The following is a 24,485-nucleotide window of genomic DNA, read 5'->3' as shown; positions in this document are numbered from 1 at the left end:
GGTAATATTTAAAGAAAAACTTTCTTTTCCTTTACAGAATGGCATTCACATGTTCATTTTGTAAATTTCGAACATTTGAAGAAAAAGATATTGAACTGCATCTGGAAAGTTCTTCACACCAGGAAACATTAGATCATATTCAAAAACAAACCAAATTCGATAAAGTAGTTATGGAGTTTTTGCATGTAAGTAGCTGTTTTTGAAGTGAGAAGCACTTTATCTGACATTTGAATTTCTTATATTTTCATAGTTTCACATCTTTCTCCCATTTTCTGTTTCTAAGAATTTAATTTACTATTCACTTAAAGAAAGAGTTGTTTTAAAATTAGCTCAGAAGTAGATGTGAATTCCTCTTTCATAGATTTTAGATTCGTTATTTGAGAGTACATTTTACATTTTTCACAGTAGTTTCTGGCAGAGGTGTCAGGAAAAAAATTCCTTTAACAGCTGTTTATTGATACAGAATCAGCTATCATCTATTAACAATCTTCTGTGTACCTGGTGTTGTGCTGGGTACTTTTCTTCATATTTCATTTCAGCCTTATACTAACTCCTCTTTATCCTAAAAGATCATGCTCAGAGCAGTTCAGTGACTTTCAATAAATGGAAGTCTGAATTCAGAGCCAGAGAGCCTGGTGTTTGATTAGTGTCCTGTATATTATCAGAATGTGGTCATCAGTTCAACAGTTTTTCTTGAATACTTACGGAAGGTGCTGTTCAGGCACTGAAGACAAAGACACTCCCCTCAGTGAACTAACAATAATTGGAAATCGAACACACTCACACTTAGGCAGATGACACTATTAAGTGGAAGGCCCCAGAGTGATGTAGGTATAGGCAGAAGTGGCTTGGAGAAGGGGTGGGTAGTTGGGGCCAGGGCTGGATCTGGACTGCTAACTGTACATACAATTAATTTGGGCAAAAGAGATGGAGTTGTTAGAAGTACAGGGATCATTTACTCCTCTATATCCTTGCAGAATTGTGTACCTTAATTAAAATTTCTTTCTGTAATTTTGTTTAACTGGTTCCTAACTGTTATTTAGGACTTAGGTATTCACCTGTCCTGAGAAGATCTCTTGCCTATTCAGCTGTCTTCAATCTCTCTCTCTCTATGTGCCTAAAATACATCTTGAAAAGTAAATACTTTTTGTAGTTTCCTGGTACTTTATAGTAGTCTTTCCAACTAAATTGTAAGCTCCTTGAGAACATTTACTAGTTTTTATATAACAGATATTGTTATCTTCCATAGGCCAAGCATGGTGCTAGGCCTATACTCTGTGCTCACCGAAAACTTTTTGGATTCTTTCTATTTTTGTTTTCTAGGAATGTATGGTAAATAAATTCAAGAAAACATCTATTCGTAAGCAACAGACAAATAATCAAACAGAAGTAGTCAAAATAATTGAAAAAGATGTTATGGAAGGTAAGTATTTAAACAAATTGATTTAGAAATTTACATATATATTTTACATACCATAACCTATTTCAGTGTAAATGATGCCCATTAGAGCAGGGGTCCCCAACCCCTGGGCCATGGACCAGTACCGGTCTGTGTCCTGTTAGGAACCAGGCTGCATAGCAGGAGGTGAGCGGTGGGCAAGCAAGCAAAGTTTCATCTGTATTTACAGCCACTCCCCATCGCTTGAGTTACCGCTTGAGCTCCGCTTCCTGTTAGATCAGCGGCGGCATTAGATTCTCATAGGAGCTCGAACCCTACTGTGAACTGCGCACGCGAGGGATCTAGGTTGCACGCTCCCTATGAGAATCTAATGCCTGATGATCTGAGGTGGAGCTGAGGCAGTGATGCTAGCGCTGGGGAGCAGCTGCAAATACAGATTATCATTAGCAGAGAGGTTTGACTGCACAGAGACAGTAATAAATCTATTGCTTGCAGACTCATATCAAAACCCTATCAGTGAGTGGCAAGTGAAAACAAGCTCAGGGCTCCCACTGATTCGGCATTATGGTGAGTTGTATACTTATTTCATTGTATATTACAGTGTAATAATAATAGAAATAAAGTGCACAATAAATGTGCTTGAAACGTCCTGAAACCATCCCCCCCAACCCCGTCCATGGAAAAATTGTCTTCCACAAAACCGGTCCCTGGTGCCAAAAAGGTTGGGGACTGCTGCAATAGAGTGATATAGTACATAGTCATATGTGGTAGGCCTGAGTGGGTTATCAGAAATGGAATCCTTTGATTCCTGTTCTCATGCTTACAAATTTATCACTACCTGCCCTTACGTCTTTCACTTCATTTCCTTCATAGAGGAAAACTCAGCTTTGCCTCCACATGGAAGATACAGTTGTCCCTAGGTTCTGAGAGAGATTGGTTTCAGGACCTGCTTTGGGTACCAAAATCCGCAGATGCTCAGGTCCCGTAGTTGGCTCTCCAGTGTCCATGGATGCAGAAGCCATGGATACAGAGGGCCGCCTGTACTTCTGTATGTCCTCTGTCTCTCTTATCCCTTCTCATAAGCCCCAGAGGAAAAGAAAAAAACATAGACACTAGTTCCTCTAAAACCTGCCTTTCTGTTTAAACAGCCACACTTCTTTAAGCGTAGTCCACACTGGTCTCTCTTTTTTCATTCTCATTTATTACTTTACCCACAGCAGACAAGTTTCTGCTACCATTAGTCTACTGAAACTGCTATGACAGAGGTTACCAACACCAACTTCAGTATGTTCTTTTGAATCATTATCTTTCTTCTGCAACATTCTCCACTGATAACTGTATTCTTTGTGAATCTGTTTCCTCCCTTGGTTTCTGTGGTATCTCAGTGCCCTGATGTTTTCTTTATTCCCTTGTCATTTTTATTCTTTGTGCTTTTCCTTCTCTACTAAGCTTTGGAAGTTGGTATTTTTCAGTATTGTCAGTCCCATTATCATCTCTATATATCTTCCTGATGAATTAATTTACATACAGAGTTTAAATCAACATCTATATGTTGATTACGTATAGACCTATATCTTTAGCACAGATCTCTTCTAACTCCAATCTCCTACATCCAACTGCCTACTGACATCTCTCTTTAGCAGTCTCACAAAGTGAACATATCCAGAAAATTTATCCTCCCCTTGAGCGTCCTCCACCCCAAAAAGAAAACAAAACAAAAACTTAACAAATACCTCCTCATTTATCTTGGAAAGTGGCCCCATCATCAAAACCAGAAATTTGAAGTTAATCTTAGTACTCACCTTTACTATGTCTGTAGCATTGTGTTCTGTCGGTTCTATCTTTTAAATATGTACCAAGTCTGTTTCTTTACTTCCTCTTTAAATATTGAATTTGTTCAAAGCTTTATCTGTTCTCTTGGCAATTACAGTATTTTTCTAACTAGTTTCCTTACTTTTAGTCTTTCTTATCTTTAATTTTACAACATGATTTTATTACTTCAAGAATTTTCAGTGGCTTTCCCATCCTGCACAGAATAAAGTTCAGATTCCTAGGCATGGCACACAAAGCTTTTCATGATCTAGGCCCTGCTCTTTTTCCCTGTCGTCCCTTCTTTATGGTCTGTGCCTCAGCCATATTGAATTACTTGTAATTCCCAGAAAGTGCCATTTTCTCTTATATCCTTCCCTTGCATAGACAGTTGTCTTTATGTATCTAATGGAGATTGGTTCTAGGACTTCCCTGCAGATAACAAAATCCGTGATGCTCAAGTCCCTTGTATAAAATGGGTGTAGTATTTGCATATAAACTATGCATGTCCTCTTATATACTTTAAATCATCTCTGGATTACTTATGATAATACAGTATAAATGCTGTGTAAATAATTGTCAGCATGGAATTCTGCTTTTTGGAACTTTCTGGAATTTTTTTTTTTTTTTAATATTTTCTACCTTTTTTGTTTTTTTTTAAAATATTTTCTGTTTAAAAAATTCAGCCATGGTTGGTTGAATCTGCAGATGTGGAACCGGCTGATACAGATGGTCACAGTACTAGTGCCTTACAATGTTACTTCAAGAATGAAATATAAGATCATGGGGATCTTTTTATTTAACTGAAGCTACATGTTGTCTACTCTTTTCTTAATGGACTGTCATGATATGTTCAGTTGCCTGAAGGAAGAGCCAAGTCAATTTTTTCAACATAAAAAAATACATGGTTCTTTAAAAGTGATATAATTCCAAGGAAACTGGTGTGTTCCCAACAGGTTTTCATGTGCAGCGTTTAAAGAAAATTCCTGTGAATATACATATAACTTATTAATTTAACATATTTACTGAGGTCCTATTGTGTGTCAGGCATTGTTGCTAAGAGCCAAACATACAGTGATAAGCCAGGGAGCCAAAGCTGTTACTCTCTTTCTATTGGGATGTGCAGAAATCAACAAATAAAATAGGTTTTAAAAACATATAAAGTAGACTTCACCTGTAATACACCTCAGTCACCATTTTTAAGATCTAACGTATGTTTTTGTTCCTTATGAATACAATTTTGACATATTTTTCCAGTCCCTACCCATCCACATTCATAAGCATGGAAATTCTTATTTTACTAGAAAATCAACTTTTTTTTTATATATTATATTTTTTTGGGTTGGACTTATAGACCTCAGAGCATCAGTGTAGAACATGATTAGGAAATATAATGTAATTATACTTTATAATTTTAATCTTTTATCCATATAGTTTTTAATCTATATATGCAGATGTATGAGATATGGCAAAAGAACTCTACTTATATACTCTGATCCTTTTTTTGGAAGAAGGGGTATAAATAATCATGGAAATGAAATAGTGAAAACTTGATTTGTCAGAAGTATGTGAATCATTACTTATTAATAGTTGCATTTCTTTTGTAGGTGTTACTGCAGATGATCACATGATGAAAGTAGAGACTGTTCACTGCAGTGCTTGCAGTGTGTATATCCCTGCTTTACATAGCTCAGTTCAGCAGCACTTAAAATCTCCTGATCATATCAAAGGGAAGCAGGCAAGTTTTAATTTGTCTTAATGAAGTCGTTGAATTATTCATTAATCCCGTATTGCTGTTTAAAGGCTGTTGTTTCACACCTACCTACTTGTGTACAATCCAATTAATCTCATGAGTGAATTACTGTAAAGGTACTTAGAGAGACAGTGTAATATAGTGGTTAAGTGTAGTATTGTGGGCTCTGGAGCAAGACTTCTCTGTTTGAATCCTGGTTCAGTACATACATGTGTTAAGCAAGTAATAAACTTTTCTTTGTCTAAGTTTCCTTATCTGTAAAATGAGGATGGATAATCACTCTTCTCTTATGTGACTGATTAAGGATTAGGTTAATTAAAATATAAAAGGCACTTAAAGTAGTGCCTGGCACATAGTTAGCATTCAGGAAATCATAGCTGTTGTTGAACGGTTCTGTTTATTGTTAACATTTTTTAAACGGGGTACAAAATGATTTTATGAGTGTGTGTTTGTGTATTTTAGAACAAAAAAGAAAGACTTGGTTATAGCATACATTTTGATGACTGGGAAAAATAAATTTAAAAAGTAGGATTACCAGTTAACTATCTATTGTTACATTTTTAGTAGAATTTAGTCAAAAATTCTGGGAAAAATTTGCTATTTTCTTCTTGATTAGTATATTTCTGCTTCTGTGTTGGTTTTATTTAGTCAAATTTATTTCAAATAAAAATATTTACTTTGTGAGAAATTAGTTTGTTTGAAAAGCAAATTTAAAAATTCAAATATTAAAGACTTAAGTTTTAAATAGAGCATTCCTGAGTCTTAAATTCATATTTTGTATTGACGTGACCCTCATTTAACTCAGATTTTTTTAACCACTTTGAGCACGTACAATCTTTTTTTAAATCTTTGTCCTTTCTCTTTTTTGATATTCCGTTGACACCTTTTTGGCAATTAGACATTCCATTTTATTACCTTTCCTCCTTTGTATAATATATTCTTGTACTATTTACAGCCCACAGAAAGACTAATTACTCTAGCAGTATGAAAAATTAGTCTTTTTTTTGATAGCGTGAAAATGAATAGTTGGAGTAGCTGGGGCTGGGAGAGTTGGATGTAGCGTGAAAAGGAGAGAAAACAACTGTTTAGTAGACCCAGACTTAGAGTGTTTAGTGACTAAGTGTTTTTTGCTGAAGTTGATTGGCTTTTTGAGTCTTCATTGTTTTAATTCATAGATGATTTAGATTGTGGTCACAGTAGCTGTTGTTGCTTTAGAGCTTAATTTGCCAGAAAATAAGTCATTTAATTCTAAGGATTCGAGCATGCAGTCATTTTAATTAAGGAAATATTTTTCATGACATGGTTTTCAAGTATCTCAGTGTGTTCTGTTTTTCATAGGCTTATAAGGAACAAATAAAAAGAGAGAGTGTCTTGACTGCTACAAGCATTTTAAATAATCCAATAGTGAAGGCGCGATATGAACGTTTTATTAAGGTAAGATTTTAGTGCAAAAACTTTAGGTTATATTGTAGTATTGTAATAGTTAAATGATGATATGGTACTCTTTGTGATATTTAATATAGTACAAAATTAGGAGAATTTTACTAAATATCTTACATATAGGTAAAAAAATATCTTTTTTCCTAATTATTGGGATTTGTTGGGGGAGGGAGCAATAAGCCATTCCTTTCTTACCGCCTTTCTAGCTCTGGGTCATTTGAGAGACACACAGGAGTCTGATAGAAGACCCAAATGTCAGACCCAATATTATCCTTGATTTTTTTAAAAAAGAGTGACTTGGTGGATATGTCTTAGGTAGTCTAGTATTTCACTCCTAGACAGACTCACCTCCCCCCAACTTCTGTTACTGGTTCAGCTGGGCAGCAACAGGGTTCTCCTGGTCTATAACATGGCATAGAACAAAGTAGAATGTACCCTTTCTGTTGCTAAGAAGACGCAAAAGAGGGTCTTGATGCCCAACTCAATCCCTTCTTTCCCCTCTTTTGGGTCTTCCTAGCAAAGAGAAATTCCAAAGAGGAATGATGTATCCAATTTTTAGTTCTTTTTGTAAGCATACCAATTAGATAAGTCATTCCTCTTCCTTGGATAAAAGTTGGAGGGGGAAGTAGGAAGATCAGATATGTTGCTTCAGAAAAACAGCTCCCTTATAGAATCAGGAGGCCAGGAGGAAAGAGGTTTGCTTCTAATGTTAGGAAACTCAGAGGTGAACAGTTAGGTATACCTGGCCTACTGCTTCTCAGGCTTTTTGCCATATATTATTCCAGTAATCCTTCTTTACATATTATGAGCACTTACTGTATAAATAAGAAACTTATTATTATTCAGGAAATTAATAGAAATTTTTAAAGGTTAGTTTTTCAGTCTTTATAAAATAATACCTCATTTAAAATCATCCTGTGCTGAAGTGAGCCTGTTATGTTGAAGATTTACAAAAGTGTTATTTACATTAGTAACTAAATATTTTATAAATTAGAGAAGTTTTGTTTATTTTGGCTGTTGTGATTAATAGGTACTATTTGATGATCATTAAATTGTTATATATGTATATCTAATATAAATATATGTATTTAGTGATCATTAAATTATTCCTCAACCAGATGACTTCCAAGCTGAATAAATCTCAGTTCTTTCAGCTTGTTCCTGAGGGCCCTATTTTCTGATTTGTCCTATTTGGCACTGTTTACTGCACTCTTGACACCACTTTTAAAAAGTGAATGCAGCCCTAATTGAAATCCAATTTTGTGGGAGATATGGCATCAAAAAGATTAAAGCACCATAGCTAAATTAGGAAATATTAAATTTTTTATCCTTGCTGTATCACAGACTTGTGAGAAGTTAATGGTTTCTATTGATGTATGAAAGTAATTTTTAATGAGAGAAGAATACAAATTAGAATTTCTATGTAGGGTTTTCAAGTGACACTTTAGAGTCACTTCATGGAATGGGAGACATCACTAAGTGGGAGTGTCTTGCTCATGTGCATCTTGTGGAGAAAGTACCTGAACTGAGGAGAACTCTTCTAGAACCTTGTTACTCCATGTGATCCAAGGATCCAGCAGTATTGACATCACCTGGGAGCTCATTAGAAATACAGTTTCAGTTCATATCTGGGCCTGTTGAATAAGAATCTTCATTTTAACAAGATCCCAGTTGATTTATATACATGTTAAAATTCAAGAAGCACTGGTGTCACATGACTCAGTGATGTCCTTTGTCCAGCATTTTTTGTCCAGCATTCCTGGCTGCTCTGTTCCCTGCTGTCTACTCTGTTTCTAGCTGTTCTAGATGTCTGTAGAACATCCTCTGCTCATAATCATCTCTGGTCATGGCTTTAAAATACTTTCATCTTTACGTGCTCTCAGAATGACAAAATACTTTTTTTAATCTGTGCCCCGTGATATAATCAGTTCATCAGTTTCTCCCACTTCTCCAGCTATATCATCTTGTTCTGCCTTCACTCCCTGGCCTGGACACTCATGGTTAGCCCTTACGACAATGCAGTGCAGCCATTCGAAAATTCTTTACTTAATTGTTCTACCACTTACCAGTTCTTAACTCTGCCATCTGTGGTTAGCTTTACTACTGTCTTTCCTGCTAAAAATATGGAATTATGCCAGTACTATGTTTGCCAGATTTTCACTGCAGTTCACAATGATTTTACTTATTATCAATCAATGTAACGTGCTTCCCGTAGTGACTATTTCAAACTTGCCACTCTTCACATATCTGGATTTCATTCTTACTCCCTTCACTTACCATATTCTTATCTCTTCTCTTGCTTTAGGGAGGTTGGATGGTTAGATGTGAATTCTATAACTTTTCTCCTTTTTACTTTAGAATTATGTATCTTTTTTCTCACCCTTAGTGTTGTCTGTGAAGGAAAACACTCTTTTTTTGCCCTTCATCTGTGTTCTTGTTTCATCAGTTATCTCTCTCCTTACTTTCATCTGATTTTCTTTTCCTGTTTATTATCTTACTATTCTTCCCCCAAGAGACATGCTTATGAGTTCCCTAAACTAAAAATGACTTAACTTTTCCTAGACTCTAGCCCTTCTTATCTTATTATCTCTTTTGTTACTATCATATTTGAAAAGGTAATTAACCTGCATTGTGCTCTTTGCTTCCTATATATTATTCACTCTTTAATCTAGTATTTCCCAATTGGAGATGCGTGATTAGAATTCCCTGTGAAACTAAAATCAAATAAAAAAGCTACCCAGGCCCCTTATAAAAGACCTTCTGAATTAGGGTTTCTCAAACTTCTCTGATAAAGATCTCCCTAAATCCTTCTTAAATATGCAGATTACCAGACTTCTTTCCTGGACAGTTTGATTCAGAAAGTTTAGGTCTGAAACTAATTCAGGAATTTGTGCTTTTAGCAAGAGCTCCAGTACTTGATTAAATTAAAATATTGGAGTATGGGGTCTGGGCCTGTGTGTTTTGAGAGCTTAGGAGGAAATTGTGCAGATTCATTCTTGGGCAGTCATTGCTGTCCAACTTCCATTTACATCATACTTCTGAAACTCTTCTTTCTAAGATTACCAGTGACTAAATTTAATTTCCAAATAAAAAATTTTAACATTTTATTGTTTATTATTTTAAACATACAAAAGTAAAGGGAATAGTATAATAAATCCTTTAAGTACCCTTACTCAGTTTAATATTTATCAGCTTTAGTGAACTTTTTCAGTTCTTTTCTGTTACCTGTATGTATCATTTGACACTGTTGATCTGTTGATTTATTCTTGAAACTTTGTTTTGCCAGATGATATTTTACTATCCTGGGTTTCTTCCTGCATTGAGTATTCCTTTTCTAACTTCTGTCCCCATGTACAAGCCTTTTCCATAGGTTTTATTCTCAGCCCTTTGTTTCTACTTACTTCCTCAGGCCTACCCTGGGCTTTCCTATTTAAGACCTGGCTTCACTATTCACTCTGTGCAGGCAATTCACAAATCTAAATATCTTATTTTGAAGTCTCTTCTCTTTTTTAGTTGCAAATTTATAGTTGCCTATTAGACATTTAGACATCTTAAATTCCAATTATATATAGCATATACCTGCTTCTCTTTCCCCGTCTTAATTTATCCATTCTGTTAATGGTGTCACCACATCTTTTACCCTTTCCTTTCCTGGGCTATTAGAGTAGCCCCCTCACTAGTATTTCTTCTCTTGCTACTTCCATTCATCCTGCATCTTCCTAACTGGAATATCTTAAAGTGTAGTACCATCTTATACTTTCCTGCTTTAAAAACCTTCATTGCCTCTTCATTTCTTACATCATTAATATAGCCTTCTAATATGCTCCAATTTATGAGACATCATCCAGATACATAATTTAAGTATTTAAATAAATTAAAATATTAAAATTGTATCTGTGAACGTTTAGTGAATTAAAGATGTCTATTTTTTTAAAGTAAAAGTAAGGCATGATACCTAATACGTTTCTGATTTTCATTTGAGTTTTTAAAAGTTCTTGATTTTCATTTGAATTTTGTAAAGAGAACTTGCAACAGTAGTGCATTGAATATTGATGTAATTAAGTAAAACATAAATCTTCATCTGCTTTCTTTTATGGAGTATAAAGTAATGACTTCAGGAATTTATATACCCACATTGGTATGAAATAAGTACTCAACAAATATTAAATGAATTTGTTATAAGTTGAAATTAAAAGTTTCAAATAGTGTTTATTTTTAATGGTATTGCAAATAAAAATTTCACTGATAAAAAATGAATGTGCTGACTTTAAAAGCTATTGTTTTTCATGTTTTTAGGGTGAGAATCCCTTTGAAATTCAAGATCATTCTCAAGATCAGCAAATAGAAGGAGATGAGGAGGAAGAGGAAAAGATTGACGAACCTATTGAAGAAGAGGAAGAGGAAGAGGAGGAAGAAGAAGAGGAAGTTGGGGAAGTAGAGGAAGTAGAAGAAGCAGAGGAAGTAGAGGAAGTGGGAGAAGGTGGAGGAGTAGAAGGAGTGGGGGACACAGAGGAAGGAGGGGATGTAGAGGGAGAGGGGGAAGTAGGGGCAGTGGAGGAAGGAGAGGGAGAAGGAGAGGGAGTAGGGGAAGTAGAGGAAGAAGCAGCAAAGGAAGAGCCTGTCAGCTTCCCCGTTGACCAACCAGAAGAAAATTAAATATAAGGTATTAGTCAGTTTTAAAAGAAGCTTTAAATTTCTGTCCCAATGTGGAAAAGGGTAAGAATATCAGTAGTTTAAAATATGAGAGTTAACACCCATGTTGCATGCATTCCACAGATTACAATTTGTTTTATATAATTTCTAAATGTTTGGCATTTGTTTAATAAAATGAAGGTAAGACTATTTTAGTTTAGTTTTTATAGCTACCTAACCTAGATTCAATAAATTGTTTGTATAATTTTTAAGCTTAATTTTTATTACTTTATTGGTGTTGAGGATAACAGATGTGTATTGTTAGTATATCTATTCTAATCATTTGAACTTAAATGCTGCTCTTGGGAGTATATATTCAAGTGTGCATTAATGTTTTCAATACTTACCCTAGAAGAGATGAATTGGGCAAGTATTTTGTGCTCTGTGTATTTTTTTACTGCATTGGACATTGAATATAGTAATTTGCGTTAAGATACGCTTAAAGCCTTTTTGTGACCATGTTTCCCTTTGTAGCAATAAAATGTTTTTTACAAAAATTCTTTCCCTGGATTAGCAATTTAAAATGAAACAGAATTCATCAATTAAATGAGTATATAAAATCAGGATTTGCCTTAATGTATGAGTTCAGCTTATAAGTGTTTTAAGATAATTGGAAGACTTGAATTAAAAAAATTTACTTCACTTTTTTTTAAGTATGATTAAAATATTTTAAAATATGTTTCAAATAGAAGTCAGTCTGTAACTGACCTTTTTATATTTGTTTTAATTCATTCCTTTTCTCTGTGCCTGTGTCAGATCTTGAAATCTTCTTGGAAATACATTTGAATACAAATAATTTTTCATAGTTATGTTAGTTCTTTTGTCATGCCTGTTTTTGGCTGAAGAACCAAGAAGCAAACTATCACTTTTTAAAAAAGAATTATTTCTCTCTTGAATCTGTCTCTCCTTTTTATAGCTTATATACTTCATACTTAAAAGAGAAAATGAGATTGATAGATTATCTATTTTCAAATGACCATATGTGTCACTAAAAAAAGTAGTGCTCTTATTTGAATCTTTACTCTGGTCTCTTTTGAGAGGGGGGCTCTTCCAGTGAAATTATCTTCTCAAAATTTTGAGGCATTGAATGGATGAACATATGGGTATATTAAGTAATTTTAAGGCATTAAGGGGATGAATGTATGGGTATTTGTAGAATTTCACAGATAATTTCTCTCTTTGCATATAACAAAGCTTTTAAAAATAGATTTTTGAGGTCAATTTGGGTTTATTGTTGTGGGCTAGATTTGCTTATCTTTAAGCTGGGAAAATCCAATAGACATTTATATCCGCTTGTAGGGATTTGGAGCCAAGTAAGAGAAGTTTAGTTGAAAACGGGAGAAATTTGGATCCTATCTAGGAGTCTGTATTTACTTAAATAGGCTGCAGAGAGCCTTTGTGCTCAGGAGTTCAGATTTTAAAGCTAATAGGACTTGATGGACCTTCCTGTTTCTCTTTTATTTTAAAATTTGGGGGAAGGGCTAAGGTAAAAGGAGAATAGATCCCTTTGAGATTAGAATTGCAGGCGGCCCTCTGTATCCCCAGGTTCCACATCCCCAGATTCAACCAACTGCAGATCGAAAATATTAGGGGAAAAAAAATTTCGGAAACTTCCTAAAAGCAAAACTTGAATTTGCCAAGCACTGGCAACAATTTACATAGCATTTATATTTTATATAGCACTCGCATTGTAATTAGGCATTATAAGTAATCTAGAGATGATTTAAAGTGTAGGGAAGGATGTGCATAGGTTATATGCAAATACTATGTCCATTTTATATAACGGACTTGAGCATCTGTGGATTTTGGTATCTGTGTGGGTCATAGAACCAGTCCCCTGTGGATACTGAGGGATGACTGTATTGGGTTATTTTGGAACTAGTAGAGTGCTTTAAAAAAAAAAAAGTGTCCCAAGTAATTTGATTGATATGTGAAACTTTTGGAATTCTGTATAACAAGAATCTGTGTAACAGCTTCTAAGTAAATGTTTTAGAATGAGAGATAATATCTAAGTATTAATTTTTGTCGGAAATGTAAAATCCTTTATTCAGATTAGCTTATTTGCAGGGTATTAATAAAGTATTTTGTTATTGTACTTTATTCAGAGATTTAAATTTTATATATCTTATCAGATAATTTGTAGATGGGCAGTTTAGTTTGCCGGCAGATTAATTTTTGTGATCCTTAGTGTTTATATTTTCAATATTTTTGTGATAAGGATTTATGTAATATATATAATACCCTTTCAACTTCTCTTACCCAAGTATTATTTGTTTTCTTTATGAAAAGGCCAAACATGTAGTTCTAATAACCAAAGAAATTTATATACAACACACACAGTTGTTTAAGCCAGAAGCCTAGGGAATATCCTACAGTCTTCTCTTTTTATCACTGTCTACCTCCAATCTATAAGAAAGTCTATGTTTTCTACTTCCAAGATTTATCTGCCCACTCTTCTACCTCTGCTGCTACCAACCCCAGTTCGAGTCACCATCATCTCTTTCCTAACTATTGAAATAGCTTATTAACTAATCTTGCTTCCACTCTTACCCTGCTAGGATTCAGTTTTCCACACAGAAGTATAGTCTTTTAAAAATGTTAATTCAGATAATGTTAGTCTCCTGGGGTTTTTTTTTGGTACCCATACAGTCAGTCCAAACTCCTTATCATGGTATTCAGGCCTGGTTTAGCTTTCTGACTTAATATCATGCCATTTTTCCCACTAGCTACGACGGCTATTTGTTAGTTTTTAATGAAACTCTTGCCTATCTCCAGACCTTTGCATTTTCTGTAACCTATACCTGTCAGCTTTCTTTAGCAGACTCTTCATCCTTTCTAACATTTATGGGTACCATAAATGTTAGAAAAGGCTTTTCTGAGGAAAGAAGGATAGTAGTTCTTAGATTTTTGTAAAAGACTTTGGGGCCATCTGTGCCCCAGATGTACTAGATCATATTCTTTGGTGATGGTATGTTTTAACAAGTATCCCAGGTGATTCTGATGGTAGTGGTCAGTGATTGCATTTGAGAATATTTATAGTGCCTTCAAACAAATTTAAGTGCCTGCAACTCTCATATCAAAGCAGGAGCTCTTGTCCTTTAATAAGCTGATATAAGTTTGGGAGAGACTCCATTATGTTTTGCAAAAGCATTGGAATGACCTGTTATAGACTTCTGAGGAGTCAGAAAAGGGCCTTGTTTTTGTTCTTTCCCCTCTTATTAGATTATTTCTTACAAGCATTTTGTAAAGTCATAGGAATAGTAGTTCTCCCATATAACAAGCTTTCTCTTGTTTCATTCCCCTACTTGAAATCCTTCATTGGCTTTCATTACCAGTTAGTATAATATCCATATCCTTTTAGTGTGGCATCCGTGTTTTGTTTTGTTTCTTGTCTGCTTCTCCGCCCTTATATATCAGTCTTAACATATTTGTATTAACTGCCTGTTCCCATAAACATTTTAATTTATGATCCTACTTCAGGAGACAGGAGTGGTTCTTAGAGTTGCCAAGATTTGACTATAACCTGACTATATTATAACATCTAGATATTATATTTGTATTTATAATATCACACTATTATAAAATATACTCATTTATATCTTATATTTTATAGTAGTATAATATATAATTATATAATCCTTTCTAAGAATGAGGTTGAGGTAAAAATAACTGAAAATATCTACAGAAATTTGTATCCCGAAAGTCACAGACATACATATAGATAAAAGAACTACAAAGGCAGTTTTGGTAGTATTACATGTTAAAACATATTTGAGAATTCTGTTTTTATTGACAAGATTGTTTTTACTATAGAGATAGATAGTATCAAGTTATCTTGTTATTAGACTTAAATTCTTTAACATTTGCTCCACCTACCAAATTGTCCTTGTTTTGAAAACAGACTTTTTTCTATATATATGTAAAACATACATACCATAAAATTTACCACTGTAACCATTTTTGAGTGTACAATTCAGGGGCATTAATGATGACAAGCAAACTTTTTATTACAGTTTGCCATCCATTGTCGTTATGCTGATGGACAGAAAATGGAGTAGTCATGCTGGCAGAAGTGTTTCAGTCCATTGGGAACTTACAGTTCATGTTATAAATTAATAATTTGACTTTATTTGATAGTTATAGTTCCTACCCTGATAGCTGGATCTCTAATTGGCGTGCAAACAAAATCAGGGAGCCTGCAAGGCTGGGGGCAGATTTTTGGCCGTGGTGAATTCAGTCTGTGCTGCCACCATTTGAGGGCTCCTTGGAAGCCGTCATACTAGTCTCTTCCCACTTTTCTCTTTCCTCTTGATTTTCCTAGTTTTTGTTCATCTGTTTTCATTTAAAACATTTTTTTAAGTTAGTATATTGGGGTAGAGGTGAGGTGGTGTTAATGGTGATGGGAGATGGTCTCCCTGGTGACTAGGAGTATGGAAGGGAACTACAAGTAACTTAGTTATTAGATGAATATAAAGTATGAATTTGGGTAGAGTTCCAGATCAAAATGCATATTGGATTTAAGTTACTGTCTTCTAAAGTTCTATTAAAATTACTGAAGATATACAATGATTAGAAAATACAATAATGAAGATAAATCCATAACCACACTGGAAACACAACTAGGGTGCTGTGAGGCATTTCTAGAAGATATAAGGAACCAGATTTTGGTGAAAAGAAGAGAACTACAGCCGCATACAGGTGACAGTTAAGGAATTACCTCTATTTTTAGAGGCAGCTGTGAGAGTGGGTGGCTATAGGATGACAAGACAGATTTTTCTTTTTTAAACATCTTTATTGGAGTATAGTTGCTTTACAATGGTGTGTTAGTTTCTGCTTTATAACAAAGTGAATCAGTTATACATATGTCCCCATATCTCTTCCCTCTTGCGTCTCCCTCCCTCCCACCCTCCATATCCCACCCCTCTAGGTGGTCACAAAGCACCTATCTGATCTCCCAGTGCTATGCGGCTGCTTCCCACTAGCTATTTTACGTTTGGTAGTGTATATATGTCCATGCCACTCTGTCACTTTGTCACAGCTTACCCTCCCCATATCCTCAAGTCCATTCTCTAGTAGGTCTGTGTCTTTTTTGCCATCTTGCCCCTAGGTTCCTCATGACTTTTTTTTTTTTTCCCTTAGATTCCATATATATGTGTTAGCGTACGGTATTTGTTTTTCTCTTTCTGATTTACTTCACTCTGTATTACAGACTCTAGGTCCGTCCACCTCACTACAAATAACTCAGTTTCGTTTCTTTTTATGACTGAGTAATATTCCATTGTATATATGTGCCACATCTTCTTTATCCATTCATCTGTTGATGGACACTTAGGTTGCTTCCATGTCCTGGCTATTGTAAATAGAGCTGCAATGAACATCGTGGTACATGACTCTTTTTGAATGATGGTTTTCTCAGGGTATATGCCCAGTAGTGGGATTGCTGGGTCGTATGGTAGTTCTATTTTTAGATTCTTGAGGAACCTCCATACTGTTCTCCATAGTGGCTGTATCAATTTACATTCCCACCAATAGTGCAAGAGGGTTCCCTTTTCTCCACACCCTCTCCAGCATTCATTGTTTGTAGATTTTTTGATGATGGCCATTCTGACCGGTGTGAGATGATATCTCATTGTAGTTTTTTTTTTTTTTAATTTTATTTTTTAAATTTTTTAAACATCTTTATTGAAGTATAATTGCTTTACAATGGTGTGTTAGTTTCTGCTTTATAACAAAGTGAATCAGTTATACATATACATATGTTCCCATATCTCTTCCCTCTTGTGTCTCCCTCCCTCCCACCCTCCCTATCCCACCCCTCTAGGTGGTCACAAAGCACCGAGCTGATCTCCCTGTGCTATGCGGCTGCTTCCCACTAGCTATCTCTTTTACATTTGGTAGTGTATATATGTCTATGCCACTCTCTCACCCTGTCACGTCTTACCCCTCCCCCTCCCCATATCCTCAAGTCCATTCTCTAGTAGGTCTGTGTCTTTATTCCCGTCTTGCCACTAGGTTCTTCATGACCTTTTTTTTTTTTTTTCCCTTAGATTCCATATATATGTGTTAGCGTACTGTATTTGTTTTTCTCTTTCTAACTTACTTCACTCTGTATGACAGATTCTAACTCCATCCACCTCACTACAAATACCTCCATTTCGTTTCTTTTTATGGCTGAGTAATATTCCATTGTATATATGTGCCATATCTTCTTTATCCATTCATCTGATGATGGACACTTAGGTTGCTTCCATGTCCTGGCTATTGTAAATAGAGCTGCAATGAACATTTTGGTACATGACTCTTTTTGAATGATGGTTTTCTCAGGGTATATGCCCAGTAGTGGGATTGCTGGGTCGTATGGTAGTTCTAGTTTTAGTTTTTTAAGGAACCTCCATACTGTTCTCCATAATGGCTGTATCAATTTACATTCCCACCAACAGTGCAAGAGGGTTCCCTTTTCTCCACACCCTCTCCAGCATTTATTGTTTGTAGATTTTTTGGTGATGGCCATTCTGACTGGTGTGAGATGATATCTCATTGTAGTTTTGATTTGCATTTCTCTAATGATTAATGATGTTGAGCAGTCTTTCTTGTGTTTGTTGGCAATATGTATATCTTTGGAGAAATGTCTATGTCTTCTGCCCATTTTTGGATTAGGTTGTTTGTTTTTTTGATATTGAGCTGCATGAGCTGCTTGTAAATTTTGGAGATTAATCCTTTGTCAGTTACTTTATTTGCAAATATTTTCTCCCATTCTGAGGGTTGTCTTTTCATCTTGTTTATGGTTTCCTTTGCTGTGCCAAAGCTTTCAAGTTTCATTAGGTCCCATTTGTTTATTTTTGTTTTTATTTCCATTTCTCTAGGAGATGGGTCAAAAAGCATCTTGCTGTGATTTATGTCATAAGAGTGTTCTGCCTCTGTTTTCCTCTAAGAGTTGTATAGTGTCTGGCCTTGCATTTAGGTCGTTAATCCATTTTGAGTTTATTTTTGTGTATGTTGTTAGGGAGTGTTCTAATTTCATACTTTTACATGTACCTGTCCAGTTTTCTCAGCACCACTTATTGAAGAGGCTGTCTTTTCTCCAATGTATATTCTTACCTCCTTTATCAAAGATAAGGTGACCATATGTGCGTGGGTTTATCTCTGGGCTTTCTATCCTGTTCCATTGATCTATATTTCTGTTTTTGTGCCAGTACCTTACTGTCTTGATTACTGTAGCTTTGTAGTATAGTCTGAAGTCCGGGAGCCTGATTCCTCCAGCTCTGTTTTTCTCTCTCAGGATTGCTTTGGCTATTCGGGGTCTTTTGCATTTCCATACAAATAGTGAAATTTTTTGTTCTAGTTCTGTGAAAAATGCCAGTGGTAATTTGATAGGGATTGCACTGAATCTGTAGATTGCTTTGGGTACTAGTGTCGTTTTCACAATGTTGATTCTTCCAATCCAAGAACATGGTATATCTCTCCATCTGTTTGTATCATCTTTAATTTCTTTCATCAGTGTCTTATAGATTTCTGCATACAGGTCTTTTGTCTCCTTAGATAGGTTTATTCCTAGATATTTTATTCTTTTTGTTGCAATGGTAAATGGGAGTGTTTTCTTAATTTCACTTTCAGATTTTTCATTAGTGTATAGGAATGCCAGAGATTTCTGTGCATTAATTTTGTATCCTGCTACTTTACCAAATTAATTGATTAGCTCTAGTAGTTTTCTGGTAGCATCCTTAGGATTCTCTATGTAAAGTATCATGTCATCTGCAAACAGTGACAACTTTACTTCTTCTTTTCCGATTTGGATTCCTTTTATTTCTTTTTCTTCTCTGGTTGCTGTGGCTAGGACTTCCAAAACTATGTTGAATAGTAGTGGTGAGAGTGGGCAACCTTGTCTTGTTCCTGATCTTAGTGGAAATGGTTTCAGTTTTTCACCATTGAGGAGGATGTTGGCTGTGGGTTTGTCATATATGGCCTTTATTATGTTGAGGAAAGTTCCCTCTATGCCTACTTTCTGCAGGGTTTTTATCACAAATGGGTGTTGAATTTTGTTGAAAGCTTTCTCTGCATCTATTGAGATGATCATACGGTTTTTCTCCTTCAGTTTGTTAATATGGTGTATCACATTGATTGATTTGCGTATATTGAAGAATCCTTGCATTCCTGGGGTAAACCCCACTTGATCATGGTGTATGATCCTTTTAATGTGCTGTTGGATTCTGTTTGCTAGTATTTTGTTGAGGATTTTTGCATCTATGTTCATCAGTGATATTGGCCTGTAGTTTTCTTTCTTTGTGACATTTTTGTCTGGTTTTGGTATCAGGGTGATGGTGGCCTCGTAGAATGATTTGGGGAGTGTTCCTCCCTGTGCAATAGTTTGGAAGAGTTTGAGAAGGATAGGTGTTAGCTCTTCTCTAAATGTTTGATAGAATTCTCCTGTGAAGCCATCTGGTCCTGGACTTTTGTTTGTTGGAAGATTTTTAATCACAGTTTCAATTTCAGTGCTTGTGATTGGTCTGTTCATATTTTCTGTTTCTTCCTGGTTCAGTCTCTGAAGGTTGTGCATTTCCAAGAATTTGTCCATTTCTTCCAGGTTGTTCATTTTATTGGCGTAGAGTTGCTTGTAGTAATCTCTCATGATCCTTTGTATTTCTGCAGTGTCAGTTGTTACTTCTCCTTTTTCATTTCTAATTCTATTGATTAGAGTCGTCTCCCTTTTTTTCTTGATGAATCCTGCTAATGGTTTATCAATTTTGTTTATCTTCTCAAAGAACCAGCTTTTAGTTTTATTGACCTTTGCTATCATTTCCTTCATTTCTTTGTCATTTATTTCTGATCTAATCTTTATGATTTCTTTCCTTCTGCTAAGGAAGTTTGGGGTTTTTTTGTTCTTCTTTCTCTAATTGCTTTAGGTGTAAGGTTAGGTTGTTTATTTGAGTTGTTTCTTGTTTCTTAAGGTAGGATTGTATTGCTATAAACTTCCCTCTTAGAACTGCTTTTGCTGCATCCCATAGGTTTTGGGTCGTCGTGTTTTCATTGTCATTTGTTTCTAGGTATTTTTTGATTTCCTCTGTGATTTCTTCAGTGAGCTCTTGGTTATTAAGTAGTGTATTGTTTAGCCTCCATGTGCTTGTATTTTTTACAGATTTTTTTTCCTGTAATTGATATCTAGTCTCATAGCGTTGTGGTCGGAAAAGGTACTTGATACAATTTCAATTTTCTTAACTTTACCAAGGCTTGATTTGTGACCCAAGATATGATCTATCCTGGAGAATGGTCCATGAGCACTTGAGAAGAAAGTGTATTCTGTTGATTTTGGATGGAATGTCCTATAAATATCAATTAAGTCCATCTTGTTTAATGTATCATTTAAAGCTTGTGTTTCCTTATTTATTTTCATTTTGGATGATGTGTCCATTGGTGGAAGTGAGGTGTCAAAGTCCCCTACTATGATTGTGTTACTGTCGATTTCCCCTTTTATGGCTGTTAGTATTTGCCTTATATATTGAGGTGCTCCTATGTTGGGTGCATAAATATTTACAATTGTTATATCTTCTTCTTGGATTGATCCCTTGATTATTATGTAGTGTCCTTCTTTGTCTCTTGTAATAGTCTTTATTTTAAAGTCTATTTTGTCTGATATGAGAATTGCTACTCCAGCTTTCTTTTGATTTCCATTTGCATGGAATATCTTTTTCCATCCCCTCACTTTCAGTCTGTATGTGTCCCTAGGTCTGAAGTGGGTCTCTTGTAGACAGCATATATATGGGTCTTGTTTTTGTATCCATTTAGCGAGGCTGTGTCTTTTGGTTGGAGCATTTAATCCATTTACATTTAAGGTAATTATCGATATGTATGTTCCTGTTCCCATTTTCTTAATTGTTTTGGGTTTGTTATTGTAGGTCTTTTCCTTCTCTTGTGTTTCCTGCCTAGAGAAGTTCCTTTAGCATTTGTTGTAAAGCTGGTTTGGTGGTGCTGAATTCTCTTAGCTTTTTTTTGTCTGTAAAGGTTTTAATTTCTCCATCAAATCTGAATGAAATCCTTGCTGGGTAGAGTAATCTTGGTTGTAGGTTTTTCTCCTTCATCACTGTAAATATGTGCTGCCACTCCCTTCTGGCTTGCAGAGTTTCTGCTGAAAGATCAGCTGTTAACCTTATGGGGATTCTCTTGTGTGTTATTTGTTGTTTTTCCCTTGCTGCTTTTAATATTTGTTCTTTGTATTTAATTTTTGATAGTTTGATTAATATGTGTTTTGGCATGTTTCTCCTTGGATTTATCCTGTATGGGACTCTCTGTGCTTCCTGGACTTGATTACCTATTTCCTTTCCCGTATTAGGGAAGTTTTCAACTATAATCTCTTCAAATATTTTCTCAGTCCCTTTCTTTTTCTCTTCTTCTTCTGGGACCCCTATAATTCGAATGTTGGTGCGTTTAATGTTGTTCCAGAGGTCTCTGAGACTGTCCTCAATTCTTTTCATTATTTTTTCTTTATTCTGCTCTGCAGTAGTGATTTCCACTATTTTATCTTCCAGGTCACTTATCCGTTCTTCTGCCTCAGTTATTCTGCTATTGATCCCTTCTAGAGGATGCTAAATTTCACTTATTGTGTTGTTCATCATTGTTTGTTTGCTCTTTACTTCTTCTAGGTCCATGTTAAACGTTTGTTGTATTTTCTCTATTCTATTTCCAAGATTTGGGATCATCTTTACTATCAGTATTCTGAATTCTTTTTCTGGTAGACTGCCTATTTCCTCTTCATTTGTTAGATCTGGTGGGTTTTTACTTTGCTACTTCATCTGCTATGTGTTTTCTTCTCATTTTGCTTAACTTACTGTGTTTGGGGTCTCCTTTTGCAGGCTGCAGGTTCGTAGTTCCCGTTGTTTTTGGTGTCTCTCCCCAGTGGCTAAGGTTGGTTCAGTGGGTTGTGTAGGCTTCCTGGTGGAGGGGACTAGTGCCTGTGTTCTGTTGGATGAGGCTGGACCTTGTCTTTCGGGTTGGCAGGTCCATGTCTGGTGGTGTGTTTTGGGGTGTCTGTGGCCTTATTATCATTTTAGGCAGCCTCTGTGCTAATGGATGGGGCTGTGTTCCTGTCTTGCTAGTTGTTTGTCATAAGGTGTCCAGCACTGTAGCTTGCTGGTCATTGAGTCAAGCTGGGTCTTGGCGTTGAGATGGAGATCTCTGGGAGATTTTCACCCTTTGATATTATGTGGAGCTGGGAGGTCTCTTGTGGACCAGTGTCCTGAAGTTGGCGTTCCCACCTCAGAGGCACAGCCCTGACACCTGGCTGGAGCACCAAGAGCCTTTCATCCACACGGCTCAGAATAAAAGGGAGGAAAAATAGAAAGAAAGAAGATAAAATAAAGTAAAATAAAATAAAGTTATTAAAATAAAAAATTATTAAGAGAAAATTTTTTTAAAGTAAAAAAAAAACAAAAACGGATGGACAGAACCCTAGGACAAATGGTAAGTGCAAAGCTATACAGACAAAATCACACACAGAAGCATACACATACACACTCACAAAAAGGGAAAAAGGGGGAAAAAATATATCTTTGCTCCCAAAGTCCACCTCCTCAATTTGGGATGATTTGTTGTCTGTTCCGGTGTTCCACAGATGCAGGTACATCAAGTTGATTGTGGAGATTTAATCCACTGCTCCTGAGGCTGCTGGGAGAGATTTCCCTTTCTCTTCTTTGTTTGCACAGCTCCCGGGGTTCAGCTTTGGATTTGGACCCGCCACTGCATGTAGGTCGCATGAGGGCATCTGTTCTTCGCTCAGACAGGACGGGGTTAAAGGAGCAGCTGATTCGGGGGCTCTGGCTCACTCAGGCCGTGGGGAGGGAGGGATTCGGAGGAGGCGGGGCGAGCCTACGGTGACAGAGGCCGGTGTGACGTTGCACGAGCCTGAGGTGCACCGTGTGTTCTCCCTGGGAAGTTGTCCCTGTATCACGGGACCCTGGCAGTGGCGGGCTGCACAGGCTCCCAGGAGGGGAGGTGTGGATAGTGACCTGTGCTTGCACACAGGCTTCTTGGTGGCAGCAGCAGCAGCCTTAGCGTCCCATGCCTGTCTCTGGGGTCCACGCTGATAGCCGCGGCTCGCGCCGACAAGATAGATTTTTAAAGGACTGAATAGTTAACGCTAGTCTCTGGCTCAGAGCTGTTGGTTCATAGAATCCCTCCAAGTGAAAGCCAAACGCAGCTTGCTGTTTGCCAAATGGAGTGAGGCTTCTGATAGAGGAGACTCCCAGAGGATATATCTAGGGGCCATCAAAGTGTGGCAACGCCCTATGTGTATTGTGGGTACCACAAGGAGCTTTGATTCCTCATACTAGAAAACACGCAAAAAAAACCTGGTGGCTGTCCATTTCCCATTTTCCCTAGTGACTTCCTCCCCTCTTCCTTGACAATTAGAATGCTAGGTTCCTTGTAATAAAAACCTGCCAGGGAATTGCACTCAGACTGAGAAAATAAACTTCAGGTAACAATAGTGAAAAATCTAGTAGTTGGCAAGACTCCCATTGCCTGTTTTCATATGAATTTTACATTTTTAAAGGGTTGTAGAAAACAAAAACAAAGCATACATGACAGATACCTAATGTGTCCCTCAAAGCCTAAAATACTTTGCTAACTGGCCCTTTACAGAAAAAGTTTGCTGGTCCCTGGGCTCTCATTAGACAACAACCTAGAAGCAAAAAACATTGAAGGAAAAGAGCAACATGAAAGATAGGCAGGAACCTTAACAAGCAGAAATAATTCCTATGGAAATAATGCAGCGGGGACAGAAAGAACTTTGAGTAAGCATAATTAGTATTATATGTGATAATAATTAGTAATTATAATAATTAGTTTTATATTGAATTCTTGGATAGTGTTATATATGATAATCTTCAAAGAGATTTGAGAGATTGCACTAATTTAAAAAATGCAAACTGTGATGAAGAAGTATCTTGAAAATAAAAAATAGTTGCTAAAGTAAAAATCTCTGTTTTAGGCCAAGTAGTTGAATAAACATGACTGAAAATCAAATTACTGACCTAGAATTTTGAGCTAAGGAGTACTTCCAGAATCTTATGAGAAGAGATCAAATAGGTCGAAATAATGAGAAAAATTAAGAGACATAGACGATCCAGGTAAATAGCATCCATTTAAAATAAAACTTGCTGAGTTTAGGAGCCATATAGAGAGAGAATTCACCATTGACTATCCAGCATACATCACAGTGCCGGGTGTGTGGTAAGTGATCAATATTTTCAAATGAATGAATGAATGCGTGTATGTGTATGAGTTCCAGAAGGTGAGAATAGAAAAAGCTGAAGAAAAGAAATAATAGGAAAAAAATTCTGATGAAAGACTGATCTTGTATTAAAAAGTCTAAGTACTGAGAAAAGATAATGGAAAAGGAGA

The 24,485-nt window shown here is 36.0% G+C and overlaps 1 protein-coding gene and 1 long non-coding RNA gene across 8 annotated transcripts in view; both read left to right on the top strand.

Annotated features, from left to right (window-relative positions):
- The window catches only part of ZNF326 (zinc finger protein 326), a 37,102-nt gene extending 23,909 nt beyond the window's left edge, over positions 1 to 13,193 (top strand). For all 7 annotated transcript variants that reach the window (XM_082450930.1, XM_082450929.1, XM_082450931.1 and 4 more), the window contains 5 exons: positions 38 to 185; positions 1,324 to 1,423; positions 4,816 to 4,946; positions 6,300 to 6,395; positions 10,698 to 13,193. In XM_082450930.1, coding sequence (XP_082307056.1) covers positions 38 to 185; positions 1,324 to 1,423; positions 4,816 to 4,946; positions 6,300 to 6,395; positions 10,698 to 11,057 — 835 coding nt within the window. In that variant the 3' untranslated portion in view covers positions 11,058 to 13,193. The remainder of the gene's footprint in view (positions 1 to 37; positions 186 to 1,323; positions 1,424 to 4,815; positions 4,947 to 6,299; positions 6,396 to 10,697) is intronic.
- LOC309636632 overlaps positions 1 to 24,485 on the top strand; it is a 505,650-nt gene that overhangs the window by 161,034 nt on the left and 320,131 nt on the right. The window lies entirely within an intron of this gene.

This window comes from Balaenoptera physalus, assembly GCF_965194825.1.
Source record: "Balaenoptera physalus genome assembly, chromosome: 1".
NCBI lineage: Eukaryota > Metazoa > Chordata > Mammalia > Artiodactyla > Balaenopteridae > Balaenoptera > Balaenoptera physalus.
Note: the sequence above shows the minus strand (reverse complement) of the source record. Positions and strands in the feature narration are given on the sequence as shown.